At 42.1% G+C, this 19,595-nt stretch overlaps 1 protein-coding gene across 1 annotated transcript in view; it reads right to left on the bottom strand.

The window, feature by feature from the left end:
- Positions 1 to 2,163: 2,163 nt before the first annotated feature.
- TMC2 (transmembrane channel like 2) overlaps positions 2,164 to 19,595 on the bottom strand; it is a 129,116-nt gene continuing 111,684 nt past the window's right edge. The window contains exons 18-21 of the mRNA XM_049869149.1: positions 7,607 to 7,732; positions 6,226 to 6,304; positions 4,869 to 4,986; positions 2,164 to 2,381 (exon numbers count right to left, since the gene is read on the bottom strand). Of these exons, the coding sequence (XP_049725106.1) occupies positions 2,164 to 2,381; positions 4,869 to 4,986; positions 6,226 to 6,304; positions 7,607 to 7,732 (541 nt within the window). The remainder of the gene's footprint in view (positions 2,382 to 4,868; positions 4,987 to 6,225; positions 6,305 to 7,606; positions 7,733 to 19,595) is intronic.

Here is a 19,595-nt window from a genome sequence, read left to right as displayed (position 1 = left end):
TAGAAGAAGGTATATGAGACACAGGCAGTTTTGAATTTGGGATTTGGACCTGGCTTCTATGGAGATGAGGCATTGGGAACATCTTTTTAAATTTTCCCTGAAGATAGACAGGGGTGAGATAATTTATCCTGTCTTTTTGGAGAAACTCCATTCTAGATTTTTTGTGAAGTTTTGGTGCTGGGTTAGGAAGGAAACTTGGAAGTTATTTTAAATTGTATAGCTTATGAAATCTCTGTGGTTATCTCCATCTCCCCACCAGGACTTCACCTGAATTTCAGGGTGTGGGGAACTCTCCTGAGAACCTGGAACATAGTTGGGTGGTGACTGTAACAGTGGGGGTGGCTGGCTGAGGGAGAGGATTCCCTTTAGAACACTCAGACACATGAGGTGAGGGGGTCACTTGGTCCTGAAGCCGCACTGCACTCCTGGGTCTGGGAGCACAGGGTAGAGGGAAATAAGGAGCTTCCTACAAGATATTTGAAAGGTTCTCGACTGTAGCTCCCACCCTGCTAAGCCTTTGCCCTTTCTGGAAAAGTCTTAATGGTCTGGGCTTCCTGGCTAATTTCACCCAGTAGGCATTCTACATAGAGCCACAGTGCCGAAAATGAAGACAACTCAAAGCTCTTACTGATGAACGTCAAAGACTAGAGCCTATGGTATGGATTACAATTGAAAGTGAAAAAAAAAAAAAAAGAAAATCTTTACAACTGGATCAGTAACCATCATGATAAATGAAAAAGTAATTGAAGTTGTCAGTGATTTCATTCTAGTTGAATCAACAGTCAACGTCCATGGAAGCAGCAGTTAAAAAATAAAACGATGTATTGCATTGAGCTAATCTGCTGCAAAAAAACTTTAAAGTTTTCAAAAACAAAGATGTCACTCTGATGACTAATGTACACCTGACCCAAGCCATAATCTTTTCAATCACTTTATATGTATATGAAATCTGGACAATGAAAAAGGAAGACAGAAGAGCTGATGCATTCCCGTTGTGGTGTTGGCAAAGAATATTGAGTATCCCTGAACTGTCAGTCTTAGAAGAAGACTGACAAATCAGTCTTAGAAGAAGAAATACAATTAGAATCCTCCTTAGAAGTGAGGATGGTGAGATTTTTGCTTTCCTGCTTGGGACACATCATCAAGAAAGACCAATCACTAGAAAAGAACATCATGGTTGGTAAAGTGGAGGGTTGGTGAAGGCAGGAGAGGTTCTTGGTGAGATGTATTGACACAGTGGCCAAAACAATGGACTCAAATACAGCAACAATCATGAGAATGGTGCAGGCAACCTTTCATTCCGTTATATATGAGGTCACTATGAGTCAGAGCTGACTCAACCGCAACAACAAACAGAATCACCAGAAATAAGGCTCTGCATTTCATCCTTTGCAAAATTCTTCCAAGAAACTATCTTCAAGGTCCCTTATACAAAAAGTACATTATCAAATTCCTTTTAGAATTTAGTGCATGAAAAATTTCTGCCCTAAACATCTTCAAGTTTCCTTCAATTAGGGAAGAACTGTATACTGACATGCTCTTTTGCCCGGCTGCTCAGACGTTCCAATGCATTTTTTGTGCTTAATGGCATCAGCTTCTCTTAGGCCGGGTACTTGGGGGTCATCATCTTTCCCCACAAAGTCTGAACTTTGGTTCATTTGTCTTTATTTTCATCGTCGTCTTGTCCCTTTCATTTAAACCACCTCACTTCCTTTAGCTCGAGGTGATGGCCAGAAATGTGGGCCTCTCTGTATTCACCTCTTAGCTTGTGGAGCTGGCAGAAACCTGCTTCCCAAAAGTGTGCCATGAAAAAAAGTCTATAAGGGGGGTGGTCTCAGCTTTCTTCCTACCTCCTAAACCTTGGAGCCAGGAGAAACCACCATGAGTGCAAGGTGCAGAGGTGCCTGACCCAAGGTTATTGGGAAGGGCACTCAGTGGGGTGAAGGTTCCAGCTTCCCTAAAGAGCAGATAAAGTCATTGTTCACCCCTCTTGGTAGCCAACAAGGACCTGAGACTAATTAAAGCTACCACAGTAAATGAGAAGAGAGAGAATGTGTATATATGAGAGGAGACAGGAAGAGAGGACACCAATTAGTGTATGTGTGTGAGAGAGTGGGGCCTGAGGATCACCCTTAGAAGTGATGCTCCAGCGAGTCCCAGTTGTCAGGGGGGCAGCCTCTGTGCACTCTTTCTGGAAGCTGACCTCCAAGGATGAGTCTGAGGTAGGGGTTGGCCAGAATCTGGTCTGACTCTAGGGGACTGAGATACAGGGATGTGCCTGTTGGCTGGCAGTGCAGTTATGCCAGCAGAACTGGAGGTCCCAGCGCCCTGTGCCTTCTTGTCTGGAGTCTGGCTTTGGTGGGAAGAGTCAGGTATGGTCCCTGGAAAATGAACAAAGACAAGAATGATGATGTGGGAGAGTTTGTTCCAGTTTCCTGGCATCAATTTAGAGCTCCCTGAAGCTGCCCTGCAGTACGAGTAGAGTTCTGTCCTGTTTGACCAAGTGAGAGCTCTCAGGTTGTCCTCAGGGGGCTGGCTGCACCTTGGGCTAGTATTTGCATAAGCAGTTGAAGGAGTAGGATCTGTTGCCTGGAGAAGTTAGCTTTGAGCTCTGGCCTTAGCCTAGCCTGAGTCTCAGTTCTCTCAAGTGTGAAACTGGGACAACAATTACAACAGCCTCACAGGGTGGCTGCCAGGGCCAAATACGATTGCAGAGGGGTAGGGACCATGGAAACTATTTGGAATCAGGTCTGATTTCCAGGTCTTTCAGTTACTTGCTTCCTTCTCTTACCCTAACTGCAAGTTAGGGGCAAAGACTGGTCAGCTCTTAATCAAACCCAGTTCCTCTTCTTCTGGGACACAGAAGTAGACTAGGTTTCCCTTGTGGATAGGTGTGGCCATGTGACTGAGTCCCAGACTCTGATGTGCACCACTTGCAAGTGTGTCTCCAGGATCCTCCCCTTGTACCAGTTGGATGCAGGTGCAGCCACAGGCTGGAAGGAGCCTGGGTCCCCACATCGTCACTTGGAAGAAAGTGGCCATCAAGTAAAAGCACCCAATTTGGACTTTACGTGGAGTGAGAAATAAACTTTTATTGAATTTGAGCCTGTTTTTTAGAATAGCTAGAATCATCATAGCTAAAACTTCAAGAAAAAGAAATAAAATGAGGGCAAGTCTACTGGGGATTTTCCAGGCTGGCCATCTTCCTAAGCTCTCCTCCGCACCCTAGTCCCACGTACACGTTCAGATAACTGTTTGATTTTTAAATGGGGACCATCCTTGGAAAATGGGATCATTCCAAAGATGGTCTCTTTCAATTAGACCTGCGATCATTCTCGTTTGAAGCCCTGGAACACTGTCTTTGCAACTTATGTGACCTTGTCTCACATTTCTCTTTTAGATATTCTGTGTTTCTCTTTATTAAGAGAACATAAACTGGTTCTGGCAGGAGTAGCAGCTGTTGGATTCAAATCTTTCTATTTCTCCTCCTAAAAATAAACATTCCAAAAGAGAGAACAAATATCTCTCCCACCACAGGCAGTTATGATCCATTCTAAGCCAACACTCAAGAGTATCTGGAAGATGGGTATGCCAGCCAGATTAAGAAGATCCAGGCAGGCACCAACAGCACTCCTACATTGGATTAAGTAGCCAGACATTAGGAGGATATAATATGGTAACCGACAAAGGAAAGAAAGCGATGAAGGAGACAAAATCATTTCCTAAATGAAGACTAAATTATGAGGAACATAAAGGAGAACAATTGCCATGGGAAACATAGTAAGGAACTTTGTTGTTGGTATTTTTTTTGTTAGGTGCCAGTGAGTTGATTTTGACTTATAGTGACCTCATGTGATAGAGTAGGACTGCCCCATAGTGTTTCCTAGGCTGTAATCTTTATGGGAGCAGAGCACCTTGTCTTTCTCCTACGGAGCTGCTAGATGGGTCCGGGCTCTTAACTGTTGTGCCTCTAGGGCTCCTTTTTGATGTTAAACCAAAAACCAAGCCTATTGCCATTGAGTTGATTCCTACTCATAGAGACACTATAGGACAGAGTAGATCTGCCCCATAGGGTTTCTAAGGCTGTAAATCTTTACTGAAGCCAACTGCCGCAACTCCTGCCTAGCAGCTGGTGAGTTTGAATGGCCAATCTTTCAGTTAGCAACTGAGTGCTTAATCACTGCACCACCAGGGTTTCTGGTGTTGGAGGTGTTAGCTGCCGTCAGTTTGGACCCTGAATCATGGTAACCCAATGCACAATGGAATGAAACACTGTCTGGTCTTGCTCCATCCCCATGATCAGTTGGGGATCTAACCTTTGTGATCTATCGCTGGGACTTTATTCCTAGTCTGTCTTAGCCTGGAAACGCCACCAAAATCTGTCCAGTATCATAGCAACATGAAAGCCTTCACTGAGGGACCAGTGGTGTTTGTGCATGAAGGGCATCGGCCAGGAATTGAACTTGGGTCTCCCCTATGGAATGCAAGAATTCTATCACTGAATGACCATTGCACCTGGTGAGGAACTTAAAAGAATAGAAATGAGAGAAAGACTGCTGTAGAGGTGGTAGTATTTTCCCCATTTCCAGATACTCCTACCCCTACTACTACTACCAGGTAGTATTTATTGATTCTCTCTCTCTGCCGGGAATTCTGTTAAGCGCTTTACATGCATGATCTCATCTCATCTTCCACCCCATGAGGTGGGTGTTATGATTAACCTCATTTTATAGATAAGAAAACAGAACTTCATAACTTGCCCAACTTCATACCACTAATAATTGTCAAAGTCTAATTTCGATCCTAGACTGGTCTGATTTCACAGTATGTGGTGTTGTAAAATGCACTCATAATGGAATAGAATTTACCTTCTGTGGTGATTTGGAGCTGGGTGGCATTTTTGGAGCTTCCTTTAAGCATGTCCCCTGAATCTTTGACTGTGGCCCTGTCTTTGACAGACTTATGGCTCTTCTCAACTTCATGGAGCTGCAGAAAAAAAATGAATTGTTGGTCCTGACCAAGGAAGTGGGTGTTTGAGTCTCAGAGCACAGGTGGGTGAAAGCTAGAGAGCAAAGACTCTATTTTCGGTTTTTGGTGGTGGTGATGATTTTGTTAGCTGCCATCAAATCAGCCCTTGACTCATGGTGACCACACGCAATGGAGTGAAACATTGATCGATCCTGTGCCATCCCCATGATTGGTTGTAGATTGGAATATTGTGATCCATTGGGTTTTTATTAGCTGACTTGTGGAAGTAGATCGACAGGCCCTTCTTTCTAGTTCATTTTAGTCTGGAAGCTATTTAGTATCATAAAAAATCATAGCAACATGCAAACCCCCACTTACAGATGGGTGGTAGCTGCACACTAGGTGCTTTGGCCAGGAACTGAACTCCAGCATTGGAGGTGAGAATTCTACCACCGAAACACCAATGCCCCCCAGTTCTTGGTAACTACCTTAAATCACCTAAGTTGGCAGTCCTCACAACTGACTGGAGAGGAAAGCTTGAGACTCTCAGATTCACATAGTGTTTGAAGGAATATCTGGTCAGGGGAGGGACAGCAACCCTTTCGATCCTGTATTTCAGTGATTTTCTATATCTGGGCAGGAGCCCAGTGAGGTTAACAGAAGGAGTTGTAGATGAGAAACTGGCAGCCAGACAGATGAGATTAGCTCCAGGAGAGGGGGAAAGGGAGCAAGGAGGGGGTGGGCGTTAGGGTCCGCCCTTTAAATTCTACAGGAGGTGGCCGGGGGGTTGGGAGAGTGGAAGAGAGAAGTCAGAGGTCAGAGTCAGCTGGGGTGTTGAGAGATGCTGCTCAGGAGACCTCTTACACCAAGAAAAAAAAAAAAAAAATTTTTTTTTTTTTTTTTTTTTCACAAGTAATATGTTGTTTGGACAAAAGCATTTCTTTTTTTTAATCTGTAGGAGTTATTGTAAGTACTGGGTTTATTATGTATGTGCATTGGTTGAATCCATTAAACTTCCTCTGTTCTTCAGCAACCTCTCATAATTTAAATTATTATTGTTATGCACCCCCAAGTACTTCTAGAACATACACGCGTGGTGTTGAACCTCGAAGGCTACTTCCTGTAATACAGCTGTTTTTAGATTTCGTTTAGAAGGAAGCCATTTAGCAAATGCAACTGGACTTGCAGAGCAAATTAGAAAAAAAAGCAAACATGACGTCTTTTTACCCTCCAGAATGAAGCTTCTGCCAGACTCACCGCTTGGATTTTCTTCCTCAGCAGGGCATTAGCTCGGGCAAGGCTTTTGGAAACTGAGTTCAGGTAGTAGATGGCCAGGCTGCAAGAGAGAAGCCTCTTTTGGTCCTACCATCTTGGAAAGAACCCATGCCTTTCCCAAGGAGCCAAGGCAGAAATTCCTGGAACAGGTGCAGGGCCTTTGCCTTGGGGCAGGGGGGTTATCCTACTATCCGAAGTTCCCCACTTGACCTGGGGAATGTCCTAAAGGCCTCTGTTCCCTGCTTCTCCCTTCTCTATTCTATTGAGTGTGGCCATGACCTATATGTCTCTAGCTCTCAAAGTCCTCAATAAGGGTTAGCCTAAAGGATTGCTCCTCTTCTGGGCAATCTGAAGAGATTGGCGTGTGGCAGGGTTTCCTGCCTGCAAAGGAGTCACTCCCATTTCCTGGGCTCCTGCCCTGTGCTGAGCTCTATGCCATGTGCATACACACCCACATTTCATTGGTTTTGATGCAAACATCACGAAGTAGGAAGGATGAGCCCCACCTCTACAGATGAGTATCTGAAATTCAGACAGATTAAGTAACTTGCCCAAGGTCATCCATCCCTTGCTATTCTGTCTTGGTTGCTGTCAATTCGAATTGACTCATGGCGACCTCACGTGTGTCAGATTAGAAGGGCACTCCATGGGTTTTCAATGGCTACTTTTTCATAAGTAGATTGTTACAGAGGGTTTATAGGTACTGTCAGTGCCATCCATGTCCTTTGGACACTATCAGTTTGGTCCCTGAAAGACTTGCCACGACTAGTACCTCTGTGCCTGAACCTTTCCTCCCAAATGCCCCCGCTACCTCCTCTACTCCCCCAGAAGTCATTCTATCCATGAACGCAGCTGGTCAAAATTGCTGGGAATTAACATTCCACCTCCTAGAAGCCTTCAACCAATGACTTTGGGAGCTGGTCTTCAAATGCCCCAAGTCCCTACCTTTAGAGTGGGTAACTCTGAGGCATATGTTCTACGCTGTCTCCCAGTGTTCTCTAGCAGGATCAGATCAGCAAGTGATACTAACAATGAACCTTCCCTTCCCTGTCTCACTTCCCCACCCACCTACTCAATAAACTAATTGAATTTGAACCTTTTGATTAATTTGTATTTTATTTTTAATAGCTACATTGGACAGTTCAGCTCTAGTGAGAAGAGTCAGGGTGTTAATACAGGCATGTGTGTCCCCCAGCTAATAAACGGGGGATCAAGTGTTTGAACCAGGAACTTCAAATCCCAGAGTCTGCTTTTGGAGAATCCAGACTAACACAGAAGGCAAGAAAGAAGGACCTGTCAAGCAACAGCTCAATCATGAAGGGAAGCTTCGATGCAGCAGAGCCATGGGCCCTGGTCAACTTACAACATCAGCAGGATGGCTGGAATGATCAGGCCTGGATTGGCGAGGAAAGCAAAGATCTTTCCCAGGAAGGTTGGGAAATCGTTTTCAATGGTCTCGTGGATGACGTCGTACATTCTGTTTTTCCCACTGTAAAGAGGAGAGAATGGGCTTCAGCGTCCTGAGAAGCCCATGTGGCACACAGAATCATATCTATGCCCCATGGGTCGAAAGACACCACTCACCACTGCTTTCCTGGAAGACCCAGAGCTCTGCTGCAGATGGGCTGTAAGTAAAAAAAATGCCCCACAAGGGACTGTCATTTTGACTAGAGCTGGGTCAGCACACTGGCTCACCAGTTTCATGTCCTTGGTACCCAACAACTTCTCAAGCCACATTGGTGTTCTGTGCCTGACACATTCCTGATAAAGATAAAAATGGACTTTTTCCTATGTTCTAATGGGGAGAAATTTGCCTATGATGTAGCTACAAGACCAACATGGAGCTTCCTCCAGGTCCCTTGACATGGAAATTGTTCTCCAGAGGCCGATATTATGAACAAGCTCGTGATGTCTCTCAAAAATACCTACAGTTAGTCTTTAGGTTATAATTCTAGGATTAGAACTGACTCCTGGACAGTTCACAATGGTATTTATGATTTTCTTCAAATACCTAAGAACTTCTATGCAGAGTGACTTCCACTAATGCCTGCCTGGAAACCACTGGACTCTGCTGGCTCTTGGTTGCCGGTTTTGACACCAAGAAGTGGACTTTGGGATTTGGAATTTCTGGTTTGAATCCTTGCTCCCCCATTTATTAGCTGAGGGACACACATGCTCGTGTTCACACCCTGACTCTCCTCACAAGAGCTGCACTGTCCAATGTGGCTATTAGAAACAAAATAAAAATTAATCAAAATAAAAAATTCGGTTCCTTAGTCTCACTAGCAACATTTCAAATGCTCAATATGGCTAGAAGCAACTATGTTGGAAGAGCAGATGTCGAATAATGCTATCATTACAGAAAATTCTACTGGACAGTGTTGCAGAAATTTGAGATCTTTGGGCAAGACACAGAACATTTTCTTGACCTAGTTTTATCATCTGTATAATAATATAGCATAGTATAGTATTACAAGTATAATAATAGTACTTTTCTCAGAAGATTGTTTAGAGGATACAGAAGTGAATTCATTAAAAAAAACACTTAATATGGCACTGGTAAGTTATAAGAGTCCTCCAAAATGTTGCAGCGAGCAACCTCATTTTTCTCTTGTATAAAGTGTAGATCAGGAGTTGACAAACTATGGCCTTTGGGCCAAATCCAGCTTGCAAACTGTTTTTGTATGGCTTGTGAGCTAAGAATGATTTTCACATTTTTAAATGACTGAAAAAAAATCAAAAGGAGAATAATGTTTTGTGCCTCGTAAATGTGGAAATCTGAAATTAAAATTTCAGTATCTGTAATTAATGCTTTACTGGAGCACAGCCATGCTCAGTGATTTACGTATTGTCTATGGCTGCTTTCATGCTACAATGACAGAGATGAGGAATGTGCCAAAGACCACTGGTGGCCCTCATTGTTTAGCACTGCTGTGCAGCACACTACAAATCTCAATGAGGCAGTTACAACAGCATTTCAAGTGAAATGCATATTGCCAAATCATGACATTTAATTAATTTTTTTTATTACCAGAGCATACTCATCATGTCAACACAAGAAAAGAAGAGGAAAGTGAACTTCCAATATCATGCTTTTAGGGCACAGTCAAGTGTGGCTTATTGTGTTATCAGATTAGATGGTGTTATGGATTGAATTGTGTCCCCCTAAAATATGTGTTGTAAATCCTAACCCCTATGCCTGTGGTTATAATCCCATTTGGGAATGGGTTTATGAGGCAGGTTTATGTTAATGAGGCAGGATTAGTGTAAAATGTGTCTCTTTTGAGACATAAAAGAGATTACAGTGGCAGGTGAAAAACAGAGGTGGAAGAAGAAAGATGCCATGCCACATGAAGATCACCAAGGAGCCAAGGAATAGAAGCTGAAGAGTCAAGGACCTTCCCCCAGAGCCAACAGAGAGAGAAAGCCTTCCCCTAGAGCCTGTGGCCTGAATTCGGACTTCTAGCCTTCTGAACTGTGAGAAAATAATTTTCTTAAAGACATCCACTTGTGGTGTTTCTGTAATAGCAGCACTAGATGACTAAGGTGGTATACTAATTTCTAGTGCAGCTGTAACAAATTGTCACAAATTTTGTGACTTAATACATATTTATTCCTTTACAGTTTCGGAGGCTAGAGGTCCAAATTGGCTTCACTGGGCCAAAACTAAGGTGTCAGCAGAGTTGTACTCCCTCTAGAGGCTCTAGGAAAGGATCCATTTCCTTGCTTTTTCCAGATTCTAGAGTTGCGTTCCTTGCATTCTTTGGCTCATGGCCCTTCCTCCATTTTCAAAGCCAGCAGTATAACATCTTCAAATCTCTGTCTTCTTCCATGGTCAACATCACTTTCTGTTCTTCTATAGTCAAACCTCCATCTGCCTCCCTCCTGTTAGGAGGTGAGAGGTTAAGTACCACAAGAACACTTGTGCTTACATTTAGGGCCCAGCCAGATAATCCAGGATAATCTCCCCAGCTCAAGATCCTTAATTTAATCACATTAGCAAAGACCTTTTTGTCATGTAAAGTAACATTCACAGGTTCCAAGGACTAAAAAACTAAAAACGGTTTTTTTTTTTTTAGGACCTGAAAATCTTTGGGGGCCATTATTCAGCCTACCAGAGATGAGAAAGCATTGTGCTTACCATGCAATGACACTATAAACCAAACCAAACCTTTGCTGTTGACTCGATTCCAACTCATGGTGACCTAACAGGACAGAGTAGAACTGTCCCATAGGGTTTCTAAGGAGCAGCTAGCAGATTCAAGCTGCTGACCTTTTGGTTAGCAGTCGGGCTCTTAACCATTGTGTAACCAGGCCTGCACAATGACACTATAGCTGTGCTAAAACGATACTGTATGCATTGACATTACCAGACTAGCATGCAGCACATTATTCCCACCTCACAGGAAAGTAATGGTCAGAAAAAAATGGAAAATTTAAAACAGTATCGCATTACAGTAGAATTTCTTTAAAAGACAAAAAATAAAAATGAAGCTGAAACCAAAGTTATTTTCCAAGTAGCTCATTTATTAGCTAAGTAAGGAAAGCCACTTACTGAATGTGATTTAATTACGCTGTGTTTTCATTGTAGCGGCTGAAGAAATGCATCCAATGAAAATAAACTTTTTAAAGACTTTCAAACAAGATCAGTTTCTTGGACAGTTAGGACACTGAGAGCAATGGCCTATAAAAAAACAAGGCAAATGATTCCAAGTGGTTTTCCTTGGCCCTTGTTTGATGAGTTGACAGATGTTACTGACACTGCTCAGTTATTTATTTGAGGAGTTAAAGTCAAGTTTGAAGTGACTGAAAAATTAGTCTCTATGAATAGTCTGTGTGGAACAAATACGGGTGAGAATATTTTCAAAGAAGTTGAGAAAATACTTGTTCAGTACAACCTGAAGTAGAATCTGCTAAGATGTGCAACAACTGATAATGGTCCAAATATGTATACAGTAGAAAAAGACTAAATTGGACAAAATTACAAAGCTTGTGAAATCTTAGGTGTTTAAAATCTATGGCTATTCATCATATTAGTCATCAAAAGATAATTTGTAAAAAATAGTTGAACCTATCATGTGGGATTGAACTAGTAGTGTCAATGGTGAACTTTATTTACTCTCATGACTTAACCATTTTCAATTTTGTAAATTTTTGTCAGGAATAGAAGCTGAATATCTTTACTTGCCCTACCACATAGCAGTTCAATGGCTTAGCAGTAGTAAAACTTTTTTTTGTGTGTGATTTTTTGAGTTTGGGTTAGAGATTGAAAAATTTCTTAATGAGAAGAACTGCCTCTCAACCACTATTATTGAGCACTGAATGGCTTTGGAAATGAGCTTTTACTACAGGCTTGATAGTGTTTCTTCATAAATTCAAGCTAAAATCACAAGACTAAACAGTGCTCACATGTGAAACCTACATTGTGGTAAAGTCTTTTTGAAAAACTCATGTCTGAATCATAAATAATGCTAAGTGCTCTATACATTTTCAATGCTCTCAAAAGTTAATACAAAAATAAAATTTCGATTCCCAAACATACTTGGAGTGGGTATATTTCCTTAGCTCAAACTACAGTTCCACCAGTATTTTCCCAACCTCAATACGAGTGCAAAGGAAATCTCCTTATTTTAAAATCCAGTTCACCAAGCCCACATGACAACTAAGAGCCCAAGAGACAGAAAGGGCCACATGAACCAGAGACCTACATCATCCTGAGACCAGAAGAACTAGTTGGTGCCCGGCCACAATCGATGACTGCCCTGACAGGGAGCTCAGCAGAGGACCCCTGAGGGAGCAGGAGAGCAGTGGGATGCAGACCCCAAATTCTCATAAAAAGACCAAACTTAATGGTCTGACTGAGACTGGAGGAATCCCGGCGGTCATGCTCTCCAGACCTTCTGTTGACACAGGACAGGAACCATCCCTGAAGACAACTCATCAGACATGAAAGGGACTGGTCAGCGGGTGGGAGAGAGACGCTGATGAAGAGTGAGCTAATTATATCAGGTGTACACTTGAGACTGTGTTGGCAACTCTTGTCTGGAGGGGGGTGGGAGGATAGAGAGAGAGGGAAGCCGGCAAAATTGTCAAGAAAGGAGAGACTGAAAGGGCTGACTCAAGAGGGGGAGAGTAAGTGGGAGTAGGGAGTGAGATGTATGTAAACTTATATGTGACAGACTGATTGGATTTGTAAACGTTCACTTGAAGCTTAATAAAAATTATTATAAAAAAAAAAAATCCAGTTATTTGTTCAACTGAAGATCTCCCATGTAATTCAATTGGACGTGATTAATCTGCAACATAATGACATGCTAAACAGCAATTATCAAGAACAGATCTAACAGATCTTATAGAATTCTATAAATGCCTTCCAAGGGATGAATATGCTCAATTAAAATCAGGCTTGTGGATTCATATCAGTTATCTGGGAGTGCCTATCTGTGTGGAAAGACATTTTCCAAAGCTAAATACATAAAATCTCATTACAGGTCAGCATTAGCAGATGAACATTTGCAATCAATTTTGATGATAGAGAACACTAATTTTGAACCACTATTATGCAAAATATTATCCCTCCCCTAAACATGAATTCCATTCTTCTCATTGGTAGACCTGTATTGTAAAAAAATATATATACTCTATCACTATATTGACATCTTTGCTTTTAATACTTTAAAGAGGTCTTTTGCGGCAGATTTGCCCAATGCAATTTGTCTTTTGATTTCTTGACTGCTATTTCCATGGGTGTTGACTGTGGATCCAAGTAAAACAAAATCCTTGACAACTTCAATCTTTTCTCCACTTACCATGATGTTGCTTCTTGGTCCATTTGTGAGGATTTTTGTTTTCTTTATGTTGAGGTGTAATCCATACAGAAGGCTTTGATCTTCATCAATAAGTGCTTCAAGCCCTCTTCACTTTCAGCAAGCCAGGTTGTGTCATCTGCATATTGCAGGTTGTTAATGAGTCTTCCTCCAATCCTGATGCACTGTTCTTCTTCATATAGTCTGGCTTCTTGGATTATTTGCTCAACATACAGATTGAATAAATATGATGAAATGTTCTGTTCGAATGACTGCACCTTGGTCTATGTACAGGCTCCTTAAGAGCACAATTAAGTGTACTGGAATTCCCATTCTTTGTAATGTTATTCATACTTTGTTGTGATCCACACAGACGAATGCCTTTGCGTAGTCAATAAAACACAAGTAAACATCTTTCTGGTATTCTCTGCTTTCAACCAGGCTCCATCTGACAGCAGCAATGATATCCCTCATTTCACATCCTCTTCTGACTTCGCCTTGAATTTCTGGCAGTTTCCTATCGATGTACTGCTGCAACCGGTTTTGAATGATCTTCAGCAAAATTTTACTTGCTGGCGATATTAATGATATTGTTCAATAATTTCCACATTCTGTTGGATCACCTTTCTTTGGAATAGGCATAAATATGGATCTTTTCCAGTAAATTGACCAGGTAGCTGTCTTCTAATTTCTTGGCACAGACGAATGAGCACTTCCAGTGCTGTATCCATTTGTTGAAACATTTCACTTGATATTCCATCAGTTGCTGGAGCCTTGTTTTTGCCAATGTCTTCAGTGCAGCTTGGACTACTTCCTTCAGTTCCATTAGTTCTTGGTCATATGCTACCTCCGGAAATAATTAAATGTCAACCAATTCTTTTTGGTACAGTGACTCTGTGTATTCCTCCTGTTTTCTTTGGGTGCTTCCTGCGTTGTTCAGTATTTTGCCCATGAAATCCCTCATACTGTAACTCAAAGCTTCAATTTTTTCTTCAGTTCTTTCAGCTTGAGAAATGCCAAGCATGTTCTTCCCTTTTGATTTTCTACTGCAGGTCTTTGCAATACTTTGTCTTCTCGAGCCACCCTTTGAAATCTTCTGTTCAGCTCTTTTACTTCATCATTTCTTTCTTTGGCTTTAGCTACTCAACATTCAAAAGCAAGTTTCAGAGTCTCTTCTGACATCCATTTTGGTCTTTTCTTTTTTTAATTCTTTTTAATGACCTCTTGCTTTCTTCATGTGTGATGTCCTTGATGTTGTTCCACAAATCGCCTGGTCTTCAGTCGATGTGTCAAATCTATTCTTGAGATGGTCTCTAAATTCAAGTGGGATAAACTCAAGGTCATACTTTAGCTCTCATGGACTTGTTCTAATTTTCTTCAGCTTCAACTTGAGCTTGCATATGAGCAATTGATGGTCTGCTTTGCAGTTGGTCCCCGGCCTTGTTCTGACTAAGTTGATAATGAGTTTTTCCATTGTTTTTTTCACAGATGTAGTTGATTTGATTCCTGTATATTCCATCTGGTGAGGTCCAGGTGTATAGTCGCCATTTATGTTGTTGAAAAAAGATATTTGCAATGAAGAAGTCATTGGTCTTGCAAAATTCTATCATGCAATCTCTGGCATCCATTTCTATCACCAAGGCCATATTTTCCAAACACTGATCCTTCTTTGTTTTCAACTTTTGCATTCCAATCACCGATAAGTATCAATACACACTGATTGCATGTTTGATCAATTTCAGACTGCAGAAGTTGGTAAAAATCTTCAGTTTCTTCATCTTTGGCCTTAGTGTTGATGCTTAAATTTGAATAATAGTTGTATTAACTGGTCTTCCTTGTAGGCTTATGGATATTATTCTATCACTGACAGCGTTGTACATCAGGATAACACAAACAACCCAGTGCCTTTAGATCTTGAAATGTTCTTTTTGACGATGGATGAATGCGATGCCATTCCTCTTCAATTTGTCACTCCCAGCATAGTAGACCATGCTTGCCCGATTCGAAGTGGCCAATACCAGTTCATTTCAGCTCATGAAGGCCTAGTATATCAATGTGCATTCTATTTCATTTTTGGTGATTTCTGATATCACTTTAAGGACTAAAGTGTGCCTGATCCAAGTCATGATGTTTCCGATCGCCTCATATGCATGTGAAAGCTGGGCAATTAATAAGGAAGAATAAAGGAGAATTGACGTCCTTGAATTATGGTGATGGTGAAGTCCATCAAATATACCATGGACTGCCAAAAGAACAAACGTATCTGTCTTGGACAAAGTATAGCCAGGATGCTCCTTAGAAGCAAGGCTGGCGAGACTCATCTCACAATCTTTGGACATGTTATCAGGAAGGATCAGTCCCTGGAAAAGGACATTATGCTTGGTAAAGCAGAGGGTCAGCGAAAAAGAGAAAGACCCTCAACGAGATAAAGTGACACAGTGTCTACAACAATGGGCTCAAGCATGACAATGATTGTGCAGGACTGGGCAATGGTGCAGGACTGGGCAATGTTTCGTTCTTTTGGACGTAGGGTTGCTATGAGTCAAAACCGACTGGACTGCACCTAACAATAATTATCATATTTTGAATTTGCCAATAAAAACTTTGTGGACATTTATTTTGTCTTTTGTTATATAAAAAAAAAAAATTTTTTTTATAAAAAAAATTTTTTTTATATAACAAAAGACAAAATATTTATAAGTACCTACATAATATCCCTGATTTTACTTCTTTACCTGCAAAGTCTAAAATGTTTACTATCATCTCTTTATAGAAAAAGTTTGCTGATCAAGGGGTAGATAATGCTTCCCAACTCACAGCACTGTTATAAGGATTAAATACACACCTCATGCAATGCCTGGCAAAAACCAGTCATTCAAGATACTTTGGCTACCTCCTTATCACAACCACTGTCCCCTTCACTGAGAAGTGAATGATCACGTTGGGTTCCTGGCACCTTTCTTTCTTCTGCCTTCCCTCTGGCCAGCTATAAGGCCTGTTGATAGAATTCAACAAACCAGGGAGATAAGGGAAAGGAAGTTCGAATCAGCCCTTATCTCCCTTAGAAGTCAAAAGATTAGAGAGATCCTCAGGCCATTAGGGTGAAATGCTGACCAATGCACAGTCCATGTCCACAGGTTTGTTCAGTGGGCTGGAAATTATATATCTATATACATATATTATATATATATTATTTTATGTTATTCTATATATATAAAACTTTAATTCCTGTAATAAGAATATTAAGCAGTTTCACTGTGAGCACCAGTTGCCCCCCAACTTGGGCAGGACTCAGGCTTAACAAACTCATATGCCCCTTTCTATGAACCCACATACTCCTCTATGCACTTTACAAAAACATGCTTAATCCTCATAACAACTCTAAGACATAGGCACTACTATTATTTCCATCTTATAAGCAATGAATCTTTGGTGCAGAGAATTTAAATAAGTTGCTCGAGATCACCCAGCTGGTAAATGGCAGAGCTGACTTCAGATTCCATGCCCTAAACCAGGAGGTAACCAGTAGCAAGCTTTCTCTGAAAAAGGCTAAATAATAAAGATTTTAGGCTTTATGGGCCAGATCATCTCTGTTGCAACTTCTCATATCTGCTGATGTAGGGAGTAGGCAGCCATAGACAATATGTAAGTGAATGGACATGGCTGTGTTCCAATAAAACTTTATTTACAAAAACAAGTGGCCATCTGGATTTGGCCCATGGGCTATAGTTTGCCAACCCTTACTTTTTTTCCCCCTTTTTTAAAAATGTATTGTACTTTAAGTGAAAGTTTACAAATCAAGTCAGTCTTTCATACATAAACTTACATACACCTTGCTATGTACTCCTAGCTGCTCTTCCCCTAATGAGACAGTACACTCCTTTTCTCCACCCTGTATTCCCAGTGTCCATTCAACCAGCTCCTGTTCCCCTCTTCTCATCTCAGCTCCAAACAGGAGCTTCCCACATAGTCTCATGTGTCTACTTGAGCCAAGAAGCTCACTCCTCACCACTATCATTTTCTATCTTATAGTCCAGTCTAATCCCTGTCTGAAGAGTTGGCTTCGGGAATGGTTCCAGCCTGGGGCTAACAGAAGGTCCAGGGACCATGACCTCTGGGGTCCCGCTAGTCTCAGTCAGACAATTAAGTCTGGTCTTTTTATGAGAATTTGAGGACTGCATCCTACTGTTCTCCTGCTCCATCAGAGATTCTCTGTTGTGTTCCCTGTCAGAGCAGTCATCAGTTGTAGCCGGACACCATCTGGTTCTTCTGGTCTCAGCCTGATGTGGTCTCTTGTTTATATGGCCCTTTCTGTCTCTTGGGCTCATAATTACCTTGTGTCTTTGGTGTTCTTTATTCTCCTTTGCTCCAGGTAGGTTGAGACCAATTGATGCATCTTAGATGGCTGCTTGCTAGCATTTAAGATGCCAGATGCCAATCACTAAAGTGGCCAACCCCTGCTTTTAACCACATTATACAATGCTGCCCACCTCATTCATTTATGCTACCAGCCTGGCTGCTGTATGCATTTGATCTGGTCAGAGCCCTAACTCCCTCCCTGTACAAATGAGTTCTTGCTCACTGTGAGGGATCTGGTTTGAGCATCTACCATACATAAGGCGTTCTCTTTTAGACACAAAGTATATAGCATGAAAAAAAAGGCAAAAATCACTGCTGTCAGTATTTATATCCGATGGTAGAGACAGACAACAAACAAGACAAATAAGCCATGATGGTTAAAATTGTGTGTCAACTTGGCTAGGCCATGATCCTCAGTGTTTTGGCAGTCATATAACGTTGTGATCACTTCCCTGTTGAGATTTGATATGAGATCACCCCCATGATGGAATCTGCTGTGGGTAGCAATCAGTTGAAAGGGAGTTTCCTTGGGCGTGTGGCCTGCATCCCAATATAAGTGGGCATTCTAGCTTTTGTCTGCTCTGGATCCCACAGCTGGCTCTTGTTCATCTGACCTCCAGTTCTTGGGACTTGAGCTAGCAGCTTACCTGCTGATCTTGGGTTTTCCAGCCCCTGCAGCTACATGAATCAGGAGAATACTTGCATTCTTTCCTGCCAGTCTTGGGATTCATCGATCTTTACAGCCTGTGAGCAAAAGCCCTGCTCTCTGGCCTGCTGATCTTGGGTTTGCCAGCCCCTGTGGCTATCTGAATCAGGAGAGGCCTCTATCCTGATCCACAGACTTGGGATGTTCCAGCCTTTACAACCGCATAAGCCATTTCCTTGATATAAATCTCTCTCTATATACATACTTATACACTTTACTGGTTTTGCTTCTCTAGAGAACCCAGCCTAAGACATAAGCAAAAGGTATGGTATGGTATGTTAGATGGTGATACAGGCAAAAGAGATACAATAAGCAGAAATAGTGATACAAAGTATGTGTGCATATGTGACATTTTAGTTAGGGTCACTAGGGAAAGCCTCACTGAGGTGACCTTTGAGTAAAGGCCTGAAGCAAGTGAGAGGACAGCTAAAGATGACTGAGGGATGAGCGTTCCAGCCATAGGTGGGTTTTGAGCAGAGGAGTGAGAGTTCCATTTTCAGGTGCTTTCTTCTCCTATCTGGTGTGGATTGTCAGGGTCCCTCAGGGTAGCGGGTGAGGTAAGTGTGGGGCAGATGGCGATGGCCAGGCACAGCACAGGCCAGCTTACTGGCCTCTTGCCTGGGGAGACATGTGCAGCCTGAGCTAAGGGCTGCTGGCATTGGCACCCAGAACCTCGCCCTCCAGAACCAACAGAGACTTCTACCACGTGGTCCCCCTTCAGCTTGCATCCCAAGCCTTCTACAGTTCAGCATGTTCCTGGCACTCTAGATCTACCACCCTGCCCCACTTTTCCTTCTGTGGGAATTTCTGCTCCAGCTGGCTTGTGCTCTGCTGTGAACACCCCTGCAAACATCTCCTCTGGGCTCCCATGCACTCACTGTGGGGGCACCAGCCACAGGCCTTCCTTCTAGATAAGTCCCTTATAAACTAAAAAGTACCCAAACAGCATCTCCCAAAGTGTGTTTTCCATGCTGATAGGCAGGGCTGGGACTGGAGGGAGGAGTCTGGGGTAAACCACTTAAGGGTTCTCACTCTCAGGGTTGTGTAAGTGCAAAGTCAACACCCACTTGCCTCACCCTGGTCACTTTCCTAGTAGGCGTTACATGAAGAAAGGATCCTGCACTCAATAGGGATGTGAATACTGGCTGAAATGCATTATCTCACTGCATGTTTCTTCAAGCTTTTGATAAGGGAATGTGCACTATTTCAGGTGAGAAAGGTAAATATGAAGGGCAGCATGTTCTAGACTGCTCTACCCACAGAACTCCTTTTTATGGTGTAGATAGAAGACTTCGTCTTCCAAGGACTACGCACTTGGAAAGAGCAGTAGATGCACATTATTGCTCAATACCTCCTTGTATAATTATTTATCTTTTTACATGATATCTAACCTCTTAAACTTGTTTGACCTCTACCCCTGAACCCATAGTACTAGCAAATGCCCTGCAGAGTGAAGAGGCCCAGTTAAGAATCTCAGTGGA

Source organism: Elephas maximus, chromosome 25 (genome assembly GCF_024166365.1).
Source record: "Elephas maximus indicus isolate mEleMax1 chromosome 25, mEleMax1 primary haplotype, whole genome shotgun sequence".
Taxonomy (NCBI): domain Eukaryota; kingdom Metazoa; phylum Chordata; class Mammalia; order Proboscidea; family Elephantidae; genus Elephas; species Elephas maximus.
The sequence above is the reverse complement of the archived record's forward strand: the minus strand, read 5'-3'. Positions and strand labels throughout refer to the sequence as shown.